We start from the raw sequence: 18,278 nt of genomic DNA, 5'->3' as shown, positions 1-18,278 counted from the left end.
AAACAGAGACAAGAGAGAGGGAGACGGGAGAGATACAAAGCTTGGATGCTCATATAGAGAACAAAACTTGCCCACAAACTGAGGCACTGGACAACACATCAGCAGCTCAGTGCTGGACATAAAGGAACTGAAGGATTAGGCAGAGGTCAAGAATGTGAAAGGAAGGTTGTTTTGGCCTTCAGGCACCTGCTGTATGAGTTCACCAGAACAAAACTGTCATCAGAGAAGACAAAAAGAAATATTAGCAAGGCATCCCTCACCCTGAAGAGCAAAAACAATGTATAGATGTGAAATATATATGTAGTGTTAGAGCTGTATAGTTTCAGTGCCATGGAAACTGATACAAAAATGGCAGTTGTGGTTTTTTGTCAACCCTGTGTGTGTGTGTGTGTGTGTGTGTATTGTATCCTACTGCAATTGTAGAATGGTTGACAGTGAGCAGAGGGATTGGAGCAAGGCAGTGGACAGACAAATGAGTCCCTCTGCTGTTGAGTTGTTGAACCAGATACAGGTGGCACAAATGCAGCCAGGATGTCTGACTCATCACTATCCACTGCATTTTCCTACATGAGGTAAAGTGCACTTCCTCCTCTCCTTTAATGCCTTAATTTGCCAAGTCAATTATTGATTTTGACAAACACAGCAGTAACAGAGACGTCAATCCCAGACAGGAAAAAAAAAAATTATGACTGAAGAACATGACGTGCTTTATACAAACAAAATACACACAAGAGCAAAGACCACAGTTGTCAGGGATGATCGATCACTATGACATCACCATATGATACAATACATGGACATGTGGTAGGTCCTCAGTATTGTTTCTGAGAATTTAGAGGTTTAACAACATGAGGGGGAATTTATGCTCTATAATTACACACAAATTACACAGTGTAGGCCACAAGCAAATGAGGTACAAATAACATACAAATTCTAATATAAATAATAATAACCATAAAACAGTGTCAGTATAATAATGTCTGAGCAGTGAAACATGTTCCACTGTGGTTTGACTAATCTGAGCAGAGAAGGCAGGTTTTTAGTAAATGTGCAGATGCCTGTCAAAATATTTAAACATATCCAAACACACTGAAACAGCAGCTTTAATTTCATTAATTTAAATGAAAAAAGCATAGGTCCTTATTGAGCATGAGTGTTCAAATGCTTTTTCAAAAACTAGCCATATTTCATAGTTAAAATGATTTTTGTATTATCTGAGTATGAATCAGTTTATCTTATTCATCTTTTACTGTGAAGAACATTGTAACTTTTGTTTTGAAAAGTGCTAAACAAATAAACCTAACTTGCATTCTTTGCATAGTGGTGCATTTTGAAAATATATTTAGACAATCATGAGATCATCATCATGTGATTTTTTTATTTTTATTTATTTTTTTGGTGGCTTGCCAGTATAAAAATATTTGGACTAGAGGAATTCGAACTCATTACCTCAGTAATTTAAAGTTACATCTTTGTTTGTCAGACTGCAAAACACACAGGAAATGAATTGACAAAGTTCAGTGACTACAAATAACAGACAGTTCTGAAGAGTCACTTATGGGTTTATGGTCTGGCTCTGAGACTCCTGTGTTGTTGCAGCAGCTGCATTAGAGTATCAGAAATCTCCCTGTACCTCAGCCCATATAGGAAAGGAGCAAATGCCCTGGGCAGCAACGTGAAAACACACATATTTACTGTGCTGATCCACACACGAACATCTTGATCTTGTTCCGCCTGGAAGAGGAAGAGCTCCAAGATGAAAACAAAACCAGGGGCAAAGTAGAGCAGGAGCAGTATTCCATGAGCCAGCATTGTGACCCGGGCTCTGGAGAAGCGGTTCTTCCAGATGCCCTGGGTCCTTGTTACCATGTAGAGCCGAATGTAACAGTACAAAATGAGTACAGCACAGATGAGTGCTGCTACAAAGAAGTAGATGTGGATCCCCATTACCACCTTCTCAGCCTGAATGATGCCAAGGGAGATGAGGATCAGACAGACAGGTATATTCTCATGGGAATTTTCCCTTTTCACCTCTACCTTGATCATCAGAGCGAAAGGGTATATGGCTGCCAGCAGCCACACCCCTACCAGTATGCAGTGGATACGGGGATGTGGAAGAATACCATGGTACCAAAGAGGCCAGCGGACGGCAGCATAGGTGTCAACCACCATGAGGGTGATGGTGATGATGGCACAGCAGTAGGCGGTGATAGTGCCAGCTGTGACCAGCTGACAAAGCATCCAGGGCATCTGAGTTCTCACAGCATTACAAATCACTGTGGCCAGATTCAGGATGAGAAAGAGCACATCTGCTGTCAGGGTGTTGGCCAACAGCAGGTAACGTGTCTCCTGACGCAAGGCACGGGACATAAAGATGCATGTCAGGAGAGCGAGGTTGGCTAGAAAAGTGACCAGTGTGATGAGCGTGGTAGGGATGAGAAAATATTCTAGGTGCCACTTCTGCAAAGTTACACTCCACTGCTGTGTGAAGTTCAAAATATCTATAGTTGATGGCATTTTGTCTGTGAGTTATGAATGAGACAAAGATGGTCTGACTGGGTGACTTTTATGATGTGCTGATATGATGTCCTTCCTCCATTGACTTACTGTGGATGAAAACAGAAAATTGTATCAAGAATCAAAGTGAATCACAGTCAAAATGCAAGCATGTAAGTAATTGCATAAAAATATGAAGAGACTATTTTACACAATTGCTACATTATTGCAACTCCATTAGAAGCTAAAAGAAACTGAAAAAGCAGCAGCAGATATTAAAACAATATCTAAGTGTTCTCATATCCATCATCTCGATGTATTGCAGGTCAGGTAAACCTGCTATGTATCACTTTTTCATGCACTGCTTTGACCGACTCCCTCTTGATTTTAGATACAACTTTTGCTGCTTTTAAAGCGATTTTTAGCCTGGGCTTTTATTAAAATGAACCGCTGCTGCTTTGTCTAAATTTAAATAGAGACAACAACACACAGTAATGGACTTGCCCTTCAGAGTGATGTTGTACATGAAAATAAAGTCAAACGAAGGAGCTGTAAATGACTAGAAAATATACACACATCATTTAAACCCAACATTAAAACAGACTTCAGGAGCTGTTTGGATCAGAATATCTTTTGAGGAATTTTAATATACATACATATCATCTCAGGTCGGGCATCAGATCAACAAACAGAATAAAAACTTTAGGAATAATACAAACATGATAACAATACCTCCACTACTCCCACAGTAAATGCTTACAAACCCTTCAGACAAACAGAAAATTGCTCAGTTCTGTTCAAACTTTGCACAAACACATCTATCATCAAATTATCGACTGACCAAAGGTGAGTTTTCTTACCTGATACCCAGAACAGAAAAACCTCTCTGTTGCATATCCATTAAGCATAGTGCCTCTATAAATCTATGGGTGTTTTCATCGCACCCGCTGGCCTTATCTGATCTGCTCTTTGTTGACTCAGACAAAATACAAGGATGGAGGAAGCTACGGCCACCTGGTTGTCACATAGTTACGGGGTGGAGCTTTTTATCTACTAAGCATGAGGAGCAGATATCTGTTTTTCACTATTTTCTACCCAAGATGTTTTAAATTCAATTCTGTTACAGCTCATTCAAAAACAATCTTTTATTAAACTGATTAGTTTTGCAATTCCTTCTTAATTTAAGCCTATGAGATTCCTTGAAATTATTGGGCCACTTAAGGAAAGTCAAAAAACTTTTTCAGAGTGGAAAGAACATATGGGAGAAATGATTAACCATGTCCATGCCTGAAAGCTGTAGCTCATCCATATGAAGTCATCACCTATTAGCCCAAGCACACATTGACATCACTGCATCTCTCCTCTCGACAAGGCCACGTAGATAAACACAGCAACTTCCAACCAGAAGGTTCTTTAAGTCCAATCAGTTGCTCTTATGTGTGCGTTTGAAAGAGAACATGTTAGTTAACAACAAGCACAACATTACGTCTCCATGTGTGTTTTAGATAAGAGTATTCTATAGGACTTGGTGATAAACCTTACTTCAACAAACTGTTAAAAGAAACCATTTTATTGGTTAATTTGCCATCTGTCATTTTCTCTGTTCACTTAATTTCCTCTTTCAATTATTTTCATTTCCCTCAGTTTTTCCTGTCATTTCTTTGTCCGCTTCCTATAGCCACTTTTCCCTTTTGAATCCTCGTCCTCGTCATCCTCCTCCTCATCATCACTATCACTATCACTATCAGCTTCAATGCTGCCTTGCAGCTGCTCTTCTTCCTGCCATTCTCTTGCCATCAGTTTCTGAAATACATCATACTCCTCTGCTGACGCCCTGGCAACTTTTACAAGGTAGGTGTCCTGGTCAACCTTAAGGATGCTGTCCAGCTTGGGGTTGATAATGCTTGTCTGTCCTTTCTTGTCCGGGGTTTGGTACAGACCCCTACGCTCCAGAAAACAGTGTCGACAGCGAACTTCGTCTAGAGTGAAACGAAACAACCTGGACTTCACCATCTCTCTCTGTTTAACACCCATTCGGAAGTAGACGTACTGTGGAGAGATGGGTTAAAACACAGGGTTACAAACTAACAACTATCAATGTATAATGACAAAAACACTAAACGATAACCTCAAATAAATACTTCTAATATCGGTTGTTCAACAAATATAATGTACCTGGAACATGTGAGCAACACCAGATATTATATTTAGCTATATGACACATATCCCATTATTTGTAGTTAAATGATCTCCACTTAATAACAATACTGTAACCCACCCACAGCCACTGTTGCCTTAGAGCTGTGGCATTCACATGCAGTCACCAGGCGGAGTACCACTGCGTGTCCCAGAGCCATAAAGCATATGAATTCTAAGTACGTTATAAAGATGTAGTGTGTTCAAACTGCAAAAGTGGCAAGTCACTAAATGTAGGCACATTGTGAATAGTGGTGAAACGGCTAGGGAACACCTCAGGGAAAAAAAACCTACTGGAGGAAAAAAAAAGTCTGTGAAGTTTAAATGGCAGTGTCTTTACAAGTCATAGTGTGATCAACATCTGTCAGCACAAGCCTTGTATCATTTCCTGTTAGTGCAAAAGATTAAGTAAAACCAATATACTATAAATAGTATACTGTACGGGAAGAATATCAGGTTGAAACTGGGACACAGACAATGCAAAGCATTGCCTTATATCATGACTGTGGCCTTTGATTATGATGTATAGTCAAGTTTTGAGGAAGTCAATAAATCTGCATCTGTCCACCAACAGCACTTTACCATGGGAACTGTAGCCTGCCTCTAGATAGTCAGCACTGTCTCCTTTCAAATACTGTTACAACGAATGAATATTCCTATTATCAATCAATCAGCTGATTTTTAAAAATTATTTCTGAAAAGTGAGAAATGTCCAAGTTCATGTTTTCAAAATTGTGTTGTTTGACCAACAGAGAAAAGCAGCATAACTTTACATTTGAGAACCAGCAAATGAGTGACATGTTTTTGACTGATAAATGATTTCATCAAAATTATTGGTTAAGTATCGTCTGTTGATGAACAAATCAATTAACTGTCCAAACAATTCTGCACCAATTTCTTTTTCTCTGGTTCATTAAAATGACTGTAAAACACTCATGCCCTAGTGAGATGTAGATGCACTCCCACTTCCCTCTTGACTGGCTTAAATACTGACCTGAAACTTGTACTCCACCTGGTCCAGGTCTTCCAGTATTATAGCTGGACTGTCTCTGAGGATGTCTGTGACCTGCTGGGCTGTAAACAGGCACTTCTCTCGTAGGAACGCCACCACATATTTTATTGTCTTCACAGGCACTGTCAGAATCTGGGGGTAATAGGCCACCACTCTCTGAAGACTGCCTGTGGGAAGATATGAGGTATAATAATACATCAATATTTAGAAAACCCAAGTCATTATGTATTCTGGGCACAAACAGCTTCCACTTAAAGGATTGTTATGAGTCATGCTGCCCAAAGATCATGATCTCACCTTCAACTAAACCCAGTTTCCGTAAGTTTCCTATGCGCTGCTGCAGCTGCGATTCACTGACAGTGTATAGTTCAGGACACTTCTGCAGCAGCTTCAGCACACTGGAAGGATTGAGGCCCAAAACAAGCAGAGCTGTGAGCGTTGACTGAGCGTGTTTGGCAGCACTTCCTCCTCTGACTTTGGACACAGCCTCATTTATCTGCTCTGCCTGGGCGTCTGTGAATCCTATATCAACTAAAGACAGCAGGAACATTTCTGTGACTGGCTTTTCTGACAGTGGATGGAGTTCATGGTTTTGTTGCGTTGACTGCAGAGTACTCCGGGTGGAGGAACAGAACAAGCTGCACCCGTTACTGACAGGCTGGAGGTGGTATCTCCCAAACTGAAGTGGATTGACTACAGAATAGGTCGCATTTCTCACACTCCACCGAAGAACCTATGGATCAGAAATCAAGGGTATAAAACACTAACCGCAGTTATGTCCCCATTAAAGACAAGTTAACGTTAGCAGAAGTTGTGTTAATAAGTCAGATGTGTTTTCATTATTGACGGTTATAGCGGACGTTTGTGAGCTGTCTGGCTAACTTCGGCATTCTTTTCTATAACTTTTAGTTGTTCAGTTCACCAAGTTAAAATTTTAAATTAAGTGCAAATATATTTTGTTGAAAAATATAGAAATTGTAAAATTTGATTTACCTGACGCACAGCAAGACGAATACCCATGCTTGTCCGTCGCACATATAGTTCCGTCTTTCCGTTTTTTCTCGGTTGTAAGAACAAAGGTTCCACTGTGTCCATTTACTTACAGTTTATATGGCAAACAAGTGATTGATCATCCATCCACTATCTTTACTGCTTATCCTGGACAGCTTCACTTTTGGTACACTTTGTTGATGTAAAAAAAAATATGGCAAAGTTTGCCTCCTTTTAGACAATTTTGGCTAACAATAAAATAATTTAAAAAAATACGCCAAAAATACATTTACACTTTTAATTCAGTATTGTATAACAAGCAGCTCGTTTTGGTTTGTTGGTAGTCAATCAGTCAGTCAATCAGATTCCTGTATCTTTAGTCTCTTAACATTAAAAACCACATTAGAGACAAATACTGGACTTTGACAGTCTGATAGGAAGTTTGCACAGCAAGAGAATCGGTCAGGTCAAGCAGATATTAGATGGCCAAAGTAATCATGAGAATAAAAGATATACTGTAATTAAGAGACAATCCCTCAATGGTTAAAAGGCAAAACAGGTTTGTGGTAAAATATTTATTGTATAAAAATAAATAGCTAAAATATTGTAAATATATTTACAATTTTAATTACAATATTGCAGATTCATATGAAATTAAAATGGATATTTATTAAAGATAGATCAAGAATCCCCCCAACATTAGTTTTCTGTGCAGTTTCTCCGACTGTAGGTAAACAGTTAAAAGTTGTGACACTTATGAGTTTTAACAGAAAATCAGGGTACCCCATTAAGAATCACTATGATTTTGACTCTTCCCCAAATCTAAATAAATAAAATACAATAAATAAAGAAAAGAGCACCGCGACGATCTCATCTTTCTCTGTTGTAATCACAGCAGCAATCACAAATGTCAGCAAGTACATTTTAACCAACCCAGCAGCATGACAATGTTGGCAGCACTGTATAGTTCATAAAGGCAAAGATGCTTTTGTCATCAAACCACGTCAAAGACAGAGAAGTGGCCGCTTGTTTTGCAGTTCATGTCCTCTTTGCACAGCTAAAATGCTGGACAGATGGTTGGACTTCACCCCCTTTAAATCCAGTTGTTAATCCACATGGAGGTACTTCTGCAGCTCAGTCTGCAGGGCCACCATTGACAACCTCTCATCCTCATCTTCCTCCTCATCATCTGGCAGAGTGTCATCACCCTGATCTGGGAACAAGCCTGGACTAATATTAACTTTAGGACTGGAGTCTTGATGCTGTGGTGAGCCTGTTAAAAGAAGAGGCCAAGTACATGAGCTCTACACCACCGCTGTCATTTATTTTGACATGAATACAGTCAATAATACACAATTAAATGTGCCAAAGAATGGCAGAGCATTCAAATGGAAGCTCAGTATATGAGTTAAATGATGTGTACCCATTATTTGGCTCCAAAGAGGGGGGTGCCAGGCCACGCTGACATAAATCTTCAGAGCCCCATAATGAGCAACATTTTCCAGACCTAACCTACCCTTAACACAAACCCAGAACCCTATCCTCACCCAAGCGAAGAGCAGATACATGGCTTGATACACAGCATCTGCCCTGTATTTGCTCAACCCTTTTACCAAGCCTGTCCTCTTATGCTAGTTTATCTCTGCTTAACAGGCATAATCCTCACATACAGTATGTTGCCATTTATAAATCACATACCTATTTTTACCCAATTCACACACCTTTCTTCTGCTCCAAAGCCACTCACTGGACCTTACTACACTATCAGATAGACTACCAATTACCTGTCTTAGGCCCTGCCCTTATATACCCAACTCACCTAGCAGGGAGACAGCTGACTTGGCTACAAATCCCCTATAACCAACCTCCACAGGACAGACTTGAACCTTTCAGTCACACTCCTCTGCCTCCATGGTTAATTGTGTATTTCAGTTTCTTCCTCTCATAAACTGTATCTACAGCGTCCTCCCAGGGAACTGTAAGCTTGACAAAATAGACAGTCCGCTGTGCTTCTGACCACAACACAAGATCTGGTCTCAGGTTAGTGTTGACTATCTCCTCAGGAACTATGAGCCGATTTCACTTGCCAATCTCTCCCTAATACAGTATATTCTAGGGGCTGTACATCTTCCAATTTTTAGTCAGTATTTGTGTTATGAAAATTAAGTCGATTAAGTCTAACGGGTTCTCTGTGTCACTGTACCAGCTGAAATAACAAATTAACAAGGTCAATTTCATGTATAGTTTAAACTTCTAAAACCTCTAAAAATGCAGGAAAAGTTAAACAAAAATTAAGGAAGAAAAAATTTCATAGCAGGCGGGACTTCATCACATCTGAAGAAAACATGATTTGCCAGAGTCAGTGTAGTTGTAAAGAGTACTCACAGTAGCTCAGAGTTACAGGAACCACATCTGTCCAGCTGTATTCTGACAGGGAAATGGGCTGGCTGAGCCAGGACTGCAGCAGCAGCTGGTCCAGGGTCATCCTCTGAACAGGATCAGGGTGTAGCAGCCCACACACCACACCATTCAGCTCTGAGAGTGTACATAGAGATATTTCAGCACTGAGTTTTGAAAAGGAAAAAAAAAAAGTTTTTGGAAACAGAAATGGTCATTATCTGTTACAGCCAATGATAAGAAGAAAATAAAAATTCAGCCAACAGCAAACAGCAGTAGTATACCAGGAGAGAGGGGGAATGGTGGCTTGAGTTTTGCATCCAGGATTTCCCCGACATCACAGAAGGGGTTCTCACTGAATAACAGAGTATAAAGCAAAACACCCAGAGACCACATCTCCAGCTCTGGACCCTCATAACTACAGAAAAACAAATCACAAGGAGACAAACATCAACTTAAAAGGTTTATACTTGACAATATGGAAAGCTGCATTTTATTATGAGTTAATTTAGTACCTGTGCATGGCTTTTCTAACTTTATGACTATAGTGTTTAATTGTGCATTGGAAATGGGTCATAAAAGTCATACAGAACAGGAAAAACAGCACTTGGCATTCACAGTATACTCACGGGTTTCCCTGAAGCACCTCTGGGGAGCAGTATTCCAGTGTGCCACAGAAATTGTAGAAGAGCTTCCCAGGAGCCATCATGGCAGCAGAGCCAAAGTCTATCAGTCGAATGTGGAAACACTTGTCGATGATGATGTTTTCATCTTTTATGTCCCTGTGAAGGATGTTCTTAGACCTCAGATAGAAGACAGCTGCCACCAGCTGTGAAACCAGAAAACAAAAATCCAGTTCTACAAGGGACAAATACACTTCATATTTCAGAGTCCATTTATTTACCTATTCATTTTCTTCATCATGTAGATACTGTACCTGTCTAAAGATGTAGCTGGCCAAGGCCTCATCCAGCCTTGGCTGCATGTCTATGAATTCGAAAAGGTCCAAACAATCCCCATGTTTCTCCATCACCATCTGGAAGTAACTCCCATTCTCAAACACCTCCAGCACCTAATTTCAGACATACAAATGATGCAGAGAAAGGAATTTAATAAGCACACATTTCTGAAACCTTGTTACTTAAGTGTTGGTATGTGACAAACCAGTTACCTTGACTATGTTGTGGTGCTGTACACGTGTCAGTAGAGCGATCTCTTGGCTGACTCTTCCCAACATGGGGTCATCCACCCAGCAGTCACTTACTATCCTGGCCTTGCTAATGAACTTCACTATCACCTGTAAGAGGCCATATTGTCATCATCTTGGCAAATTAGGGCTTTTGTATCAAAAAACTATTTTAAATCTATCTCCATAGAAACTGCTACACACAGCATAGTACACTCATGAGCTAAAACATTACAACCCGCACAGGCGCTCTGCAGCACTGTGTGTTGTGACATATTCATAATGATAACCATGGTAAATGGTAAATGGACTGTATTTATATAGCGCTTTCTCACAGTGTGTTACACTGGCCAAAGCGCTTTACAGGAGATCATACACCATTCACCCATTCACACACACATTCACACACCGATGACCGATGATGATAAAGGTTTTCTGCAACTTGTGCCAGAAGCCCTTCTCTTGGTTTGGACCAGATGAAATACCCTCGGTTTCCCTCGCACATCACTGACGTGCCAGCTTGTAGGTTGTTGCCCTTATACCACTGTCAGTAGGCACTTCCCACTGCTGAACAGGAGCACCCTGCAGCACTGATGGTTCACTTTACATCCAATACATCTCAAAACTTGACATGCACTTATATTATATAATATTTACTTCATCCGTGTGTTCATGTTTTGGCTCTTCAGTGTAAATACAGAAATGGTAGGTTTCTCCACTAATAAAATGTTTTCTTACTTCTTGTCCATCACAGCGCCTTGTTGCCTTCCAGACAAAACCAAAGGCTCCTTTACCCACAGCTTTGAGCGGCTGGTACTCTTCTGCAAACTGTCCATCACAGGCTTGAGATTGCTCTAGGTCTACGGTGGAGCGTAAAGCCTCCACATGACTGGCCTCACCAATCCTCTAAACGAGGAATGGATGAATGAGTTGAAAGCAGAGAAAACATTTTATATTTAGATAACAAAACAATGTGCCATACTAAGAGTAAGCTCTTTAATGCCACTGACCTCGCCTAGACTGGCTCCTGAGTGATTGTGCAATGAGTGATCTGTTTGCAAGTGTTCCCCCTGCTGGCCTGGCCTACTCATCCACACACAAAACACAGAGCTTCCATCAAGGAGGTTGGTCCTGCACACATCACACTGCAACTCTGGACAAACAGATTTTAGTCTAAGTCTAGTTGCTTCATGTACGAGAATCTGTAGAGTTTTATGACTGAATCAGAATAAGTCAATTTGTACCAACCTACTCTTGTGCCATCTCTGTGGTACGCACTTCCTTCAAATCGACCCTCCAAAATCCGTGTAGTGTCTGTGGACAAGGCACGTCCATTCACCTTCTGCTTCTTAGGAGTAGACGTGGCAGGAACATCTGTCACTGACTGAATCCCACCATTCATTTGTACACAGAACTCCTGGCTCTTTTCTTTATGAATTGAAGAAAGAGCTGCCCACTGATCCAGATCACCCTGGTCCTTTTCTAGTTGCTCTTCTCCTGAGCCATGTCTGGCCTTCACAGCAGTGTCTCCATTCTCAGCAGGCTCTGCTTCCTGCTCAGACACTACCACACATGGCATGGGTGTCTGCAGGAGCTTGGCCGTATCACAGGAAGCTACGCAGTGTTGGTTGTTATCCTTGTACCCTCCACCTCTAAGCAGCTCTATAGTAGCACTCAGATCTAAGTCAGCCAGGGCTCGGGTTACCAGCTCACCATTGCTGTTAAGGTCCAGGAAGCAGCTGGCTGAGTCCACTACATGTGCTGAACGAGAGTGCTCTGTCTGGCCGGGACCAGAACCACCATGACCGGCAAATTTTTCACAGAAGCCAGAGGACGACCTGGAAAAATGAGTCCAGATAAAGTGATTACAAAGAACAAGCACCCATGGCTCTAGATCTATAGTTCTATTCAGATTAAAAACATCTAGATGCCATGAACAAAAGAATATAGATAAAACTGGCATGTCACTGACCATTAGGACCGTATTAATGGACAATTGTACGTTACTGAAAATTCTGGCATATTGCACTGGTTATTTGCCTGATGAAAAAGATTGTCTTGAATGCTGTAGTATACAAAGCAGTGTTCGTTTCCCCTTGTCTGTTAGCCTTAGTTACTGACATAACAGATGGGCTATCTCAATTACATACCAGATCAGATCATTACATACAAACACAGTTTAAGCCCATTGTATAAAAGTATTTGGTACCAAAATGTGGTGAATGAAATGCCTCTTACACAGAGAACATGTGTCCTCACCTGCTATCCAGTGAGATGATTTCAAAGCTGGAGTCTTGAAGGACAGAGGCACATGAAGGGTGGTCTTTGCCTACATCAGGGGAGGTGCCGCCCACCCTACCAACAGAGTGATTCTTCTGAGTGGGCGGGTCTACAAAAGAAGATTATGAAAAAATTAACAGTAGAAAATACTTAATATAGTTTCACAAAAACTTATCCTTTTACACTCATTGTACATATGTTCTGCAATACTGGCTAAGAAAAAACTACAGGCAATTGAATGTATTTAAGACACACACGATAACAATATAGCCACAACATACCTGGGACAATCTCGATGCCAGGTTGATTATTTTTTTGAAACCTATTGCTGAGTTGCTGATCTTGGTCATGGTGTGGTGTTTCGGTGACAACTGTGCAGCAGGTGTCTTCTTCTGGAGGTTCCACCCAGGCAAATGTCTGGAGGAGTGCCTCAGTGGTATCTGCACTGTCTAACTGGCTACTGCAAGGTGCAACCTGGGCTGCCTCGTTCATCAACTCTGCAGTATCGTCAGCCCTGAAGAAAGAACAGCTTGTTTTAAAATTAAGTATTGTGATGCTAATAAGAAATATTATGACCTGATTATGTGGTGAAACTATTCAAATTCTAGAAGACGATATTCTAAACAATTCTGACTCAGCTAATAAAAAAATGACCTAGAGAAAAAAAAAAAAAAGAAACTACTATGTTAAGAGCTTGGTTGTTAAGTTAAAGTTGCGACTTAAACTCTGTATTAGTGTATCTACTGGCTAATTAGAGAGAGTGGGTGTCAGTCTTGACCATAGAGCTGCTGTGGTTCTACTTATACTGCAAAACACATTAAATACTGAAGCAGTCTGCTGCTTTTAGCTGCCTGGATGTGGTTGCAGTAGTTGTTGTGTGTCCATTATTTGAGAAACTACAACTAGCACAAATTCTGTTTACCATTAATTCTAATGTGTGCTGGCAAATGAACCTCTGCCCAAATTAAACATGGTCACATTCAATAAGCTTATTATGCTTTTGGAACATCAAGTCATGGAGTCCTTTAGCACAAGATATTTAGGTGACACCAATCACAGAGGGGCTTTTACTCACCTAACCACACGTGTGGAGGTGACTGGAGGAGGGGAAAGGGTTGACAAAGCGCTGCCCTGTTTCTCCAGCCTGGTGCTGGTTCCACTGAAGATCCTGCCTCTACCCGTCAAGGTTCTTTCCATGACGACCCAATGAACCATGGCCATATTTCCAGCCACCAGTGAGGATGGGTCTAGGATTCAGATAAAGAAGCTACAGTATATATATATATGTGTTCTACTTCAGAATAATCACAGCAAGTCAGTCATGAAACACTGCTGCCTTTGAACATGTCACAAATGGATCCAAATGCTCACCAGATTTTCCTGTTATTTTGGATGAGGCTATACATTTACCAGCCTCTACTTGAGAATCAGGGAATGGGCTGGCCTTTCTGTCTGAATCAGACATCCAGCCATAAAAACCAGGCATCAGGAAAGTGACACACTGTTGATGACAAAGCAGCAGTGACAGAAGTGAGAGTCAACATGGACTTCAGTCAAAACAGTCTTGTTCAGCTGGTCATGTAGGCTAACCTTTCCCAGCAGCTCATCCGTGCTGTAGCCAAACAGACTGAGGGCCAGGTGGTTGTGGATACTAAAGATTGAGCCATCAGGGTGGAGCAGGAGGAGACCGCTCACAGGAGCAAATGCCCAAACTGTTCCAGAATACTCCAGTGCAAGGCTTGAGGCGAGAGCATTGCTGTCCACTTTAACTTCTGTGAGAGTCCAGACACAGTAGTTATAGCAAGTCTACTCAATTACCTAATGTGGTAAATAACTTTTTGTGGAGTACCTTTACTATATAATTTTACCCTTCAGTGATTGCTTTGAATATTGAAACACTTCATGAAACTACAGTTCCTAAACTATCATTGCTAGTACCATTTTTGGAGTTCTGTGTGGACTGTATGAGATTTGGCTTTTTTGTGTTGTTCCAAAGCAAACAAGACAAACACGAGAATACCAAAGAATTTGTGACTGCAACAGTTTTCTGGGAGAAGTGGTGTATTATCCAACAAAAACACAGGGACACCAATATTTTTGGCCATGACTATGTTAACATGCCCAGGGATCATTTCTCCTAACATTAGGTAACTTTGCTATCTGGCATTCCAAACAACATAACTTCTTGGGAATGTTTGTCAGTTACTTCAAATTTTGATGACTTTTGCACCAGGGGAGTTTCAATAATTTTCCTCTGCACATTCTTCATATAAACTCTGGATTCTGTTATTATCCTGCCCACATCTGCAATTATCTGGTTTGGACAGGATGACAGTATACACCATATATAACATGGTATATACTGCATCATTAAACTTACCATAATGTGTCCTGTGCTCAGAGTGTGGGGTTTCTGTCTTGTGCCTGGTGCACTCTGTATTTGTGTCCTGTGCATCTAATCTTTCAAGACTATCTGTTGGGCAGGTAAAACCAGCTCCATTAATTTGGTGCTGGAGTTTTCCACATAGTACTGCCCCCTGAAGTTTGATACACAGTGGGATTGATGCACCCCCTCTGCTTTTACCACACACTCTCTGAACCCTCAGCATCTGAAAGGAGGAAGGAAAAGCAAAGTCAAAGAGGACAGATTTACAGAAATCCCTGATCTTAAATGCTGCCATATATAATATTTCTCTGTTTCTGGACTGTTTATAAAAGCACAATGGTAAAGAGAAACCTGGAAGATTAAGAAAGGAAGCTTTCCTTTACTAATTGGAACAGTTTTGGTTATAAAGTGTGCTTACCTTGGGGAATGCCTGACTGTGGAGAGGGATTTGTAAAAAGGGGATTAGCTCCTTAACAGGCACCCCTTTTAACTCATTAGGATGGTGGTATCCAAGGAGATGGGCAAATGTCATGTCACACGTTAAGATACGGCCCTAGAAATAGCATTTTAAAAAACAATGGCTTTAATGGGTTAGGAATATGTTAATGTTTTAACCAGTAGCATAAAATTGAAGATGGGATCAAAGCAACATTATTTACTTGTAATTTATTTTTCTTCATAAGAACTTTTGCCTAGAAATCACATACACACTAAATAATGATGTACTTACATCTTGTGAAAAGGACAGACAGGCTGATACCCTTTCCACATTTTCTAACATGAGAAGCCAGTGCCCTTCATTTTGTGACTGTCTGTGGGAATATACTGATACAGGCACCTCTCCAGACAGTGTCACAGCATCCACCTACAGAAAAAGGAGCACATTAAACATACAAAACACACTTGTAAACATACAGACACATTCTTGCAGCAGTGGTGTATGAACTTAAAGACACCTGACTGAGGAATATCCCAAAATTCAATGCAGTTATTTTCACTTTCAAGAACTTTAGTCAAATTTTATACAGGTACCAGTCTTTCAGACACAGAGGCAATAGTTCCATCTGCTAGCAGAACATCTTCTCCCAGTGCTTCTTCCAGGATCTGACTGGTTTTCTTCAATAAACAGGAAAGCTTTTTTCCAATCAGTTCATTAGTGGTGCACTCAAACAGTTTGCAGGCCTGTTCATTCGCTGACAAAATCTGGAAAAAGATCCCCCAAAACACACACACATAGGGTATGTTCAAGTCACTGTGCTTTTTGAACAGTGCAGTTCAGTCCTACCACTTACAGCAAGTAATTTTACATACCTCTCTGGTTTTGTGGTCTACAGTAAGAATGCCTTTGTTTGGGTTGAGTGCAGACGGAGATCCCAAAAGGCCAAACTTTCCAAAGATTAGCTGACTGAACAGGGTGTCTTCCGTTTCTGATTGAGTAGGCGGGTGTGACAGGCAGGCATCAGAAACTTTGGAGCCAGGATTTAAGATTGAGATTTGGTGATTTCTTGATGCAAATGAAGTGAAAACATCCATGTGTTCACCTGTAGGCAACAAGTGAGTCAGGAATAAAAAATAAAAAAAGTTTCATTTACGCCCTGGGCTGCAACTAAATGACTATACAAAAACTGAAATTCTAAACGCTGGGCATTTTTGCTGAAAAAATTATTTAAAAGGTAATACATTATGTAAGTGTTGTGGATTATTTAATAATTTCAGCTGTAATGCTACTCACAATCAAAACAGTGGCTTGTCTTGCTTGGTCTGTGTGTCACGTCATACTCACCTGTCAAGGAGCCAGGATAATAACGACCTTGCAATGCCAAAAGCCTTTTCTTGTACAACGGTCTCTGAATACGTGGGTATGACTTATTCAGGCCAGAGACATCGTCCAGAGAATCGGGGGAGTAGTCGGGCACCACAGAAATAGTGTCTCGTTTACAGCTGCTGCTTTGGCTCACCCCAAGATGAGTCGACATCGTTGAAGTTGGTTATCGAGCTGGGAGTGACAATGACTGGTCTATATAAAGAGAATCAATTGATTACAGCATTTTAATAACACTGTAAATTAACAAACTGCTTAACTGATCAGAGCTGTTTTGGCGAACAGAGAAATGTGTAACGTTAGCTAACTAACACTAATTGATAACACTTGAGTTGCTAAGGTTCGTTTTGAAGATTAGCTAAGTGCGACGCCGCACTCACCTCAAGTCGTAGAACGGAAGTGTACAGCTTGTATTTCCAAGATGTTACAACAGATAAGGTTAAAAGGCACAGCAGTTTCAGCTGGTGCTAGTTGACAAGGTAACGCTGAAAAGGCAAGCGCTAACGTTACCCAGCTAGCTAGCCATCTGCTAACATTAGCTACTGCTAACGTCACTACAAACAACACGGTGCCGTGCTATTTATTTCTTGAGTATGTTTTGCCACGGAAATTTTGAACGTTGACGTTACAGTTGTCCTAGCACAATTTAAACACCTTCCCAACAGGTCAGTTTTGTATAAATGCAGATTTTATCGCGACTATTGTACTTCATCAAGTCGATTTTTGTAAACCGCGGGCTTCGAGTACCAGCCGACTAGATGATTCGAAGAAGCCCCCTGTAGCCAATCAAATAACACGTTTCCAATCAAGAAAACGTCATTGGATAATTTACCGGAAACTCCCGCCCTCGTCCCCATGGTAACAATGTCACACACTATACCAAATAAAACAAGGAAATAAACGAGAACGTCTGCAAAACGTATGCATTTTTCATAAGTCAAACAAGTAATTCACGCATTATTTTATTATAAAATAGCAAGACACAGACGGAACCCGACAGCAGACAGCAGTAATAATGGCAAAATGTTTTATAAGTCAGACTTTTACTGGAGTTTACAAGGAATCTACTTTGGCTATGCTATATGTACTGGTTTAAAAAAATAGGCATCCTTAGCATGAATAGAAACTTACTATAGATCTTTAAAACTGTTAGATTCTAACCTTTTTGTTAGAAATTAACCCAATTCTTTTGTTGGAAGCACGAGAAGTGACGACAGGAGAGGACTGTTTAAAATCAACAGAAAGTTTACTGAAAGTCTGATTACGTGAAAGTCTTTACAGCGCTGGATTCAGAGAGCCAGAGCTCCCGCAGGAGATCTGACTTCTGAGCCATGAACTATGTTTTAACAATACATTTATCTTCTTGGGCTAGGTCCGCCCCAAACAAAGGTCCCACGAAACCAGGTGTGTGTGTGTTGTCATGTGATTTTCCAGGCGGCAAGCAGAACAATGGGTCCTCTGCGCTGCAGACCCCCCATCTGTGTATTCTCATTACAAGACAAAGCAGGACCTC

The 18,278-nt window shown here is 40.8% G+C and overlaps 2 protein-coding genes across 3 annotated transcripts; both read right to left on the bottom strand.

The window, feature by feature from the left end:
- Nucleotides 1-1,295: 1,295 nt before the first annotated feature.
- LOC109957674 (transcription termination factor 4, mitochondrial) lies at nt 1,296-6,795 on the bottom strand. 2 transcript variants are annotated; one of them, XM_020595757.1, is made up of 4 exons: nt 6,698-6,795; nt 6,002-6,437; nt 5,687-5,871; nt 3,094-4,545 (listed from the first exon to the last, which is right to left on the bottom strand). In XM_020595757.1, the coding sequence occupies exons 1-4, from the start codon at nt 6,722-6,724 to the stop codon at nt 4,150-4,152; spliced, it is 1,044 nt and encodes a 347-aa protein (XP_020451413.1). In that variant the 5' UTR covers nt 6,725-6,795; the 3' UTR covers nt 3,094-4,149. The 2 variants fall into 2 exon arrangements, with proteins under 2 accessions (XP_020451414.1, XP_020451413.1); XM_020595758.1 differs by lacking the exons at nt 3,094-4,545; nt 6,002-6,437; nt 6,698-6,795 and adding an exon at nt 1,296-2,606 and having other exon boundaries at nt 5,687-5,773.
- A 314-nt stretch (nt 6,796-7,109) lies between these two features.
- Nucleotides 7,110-17,561, bottom strand: pask (PAS domain containing serine/threonine kinase). The gene is made up of 21 exons (XM_020595755.1): nt 17,146-17,561; nt 16,727-16,960; nt 16,255-16,484; nt 15,976-16,146; nt 15,674-15,808; nt 15,362-15,496; nt 14,938-15,166; nt 14,148-14,329; nt 13,929-14,058; nt 13,633-13,804; nt 12,839-13,071; nt 12,537-12,666; nt 11,526-12,115; nt 11,288-11,430; nt 11,016-11,183; nt 10,263-10,388; nt 10,029-10,163; nt 9,721-9,920; nt 9,376-9,509; nt 9,080-9,229; nt 7,110-7,967 (listed from the first exon to the last, which is right to left on the bottom strand). The coding sequence occupies exons 2-21, from the start codon at nt 16,917-16,919 to the stop codon at nt 7,801-7,803; spliced, it is 3,753 nt and encodes a 1,250-aa protein (XP_020451411.1). The 5' UTR covers nt 16,920-16,960; nt 17,146-17,561; the 3' UTR covers nt 7,110-7,800.
- Nucleotides 17,562-18,278: the final 717 nt, after the last annotated feature.

This window comes from Monopterus albus, unplaced genomic scaffold (assembly GCF_001952655.1).
Source record: "Monopterus albus unplaced genomic scaffold, M_albus_1.0 scaffold28.1, whole genome shotgun sequence".
NCBI lineage: Eukaryota > Metazoa > Chordata > Actinopteri > Synbranchiformes > Synbranchidae > Monopterus > Monopterus albus.
This window is presented reverse-complemented; position numbering and strand designations above follow the sequence as displayed.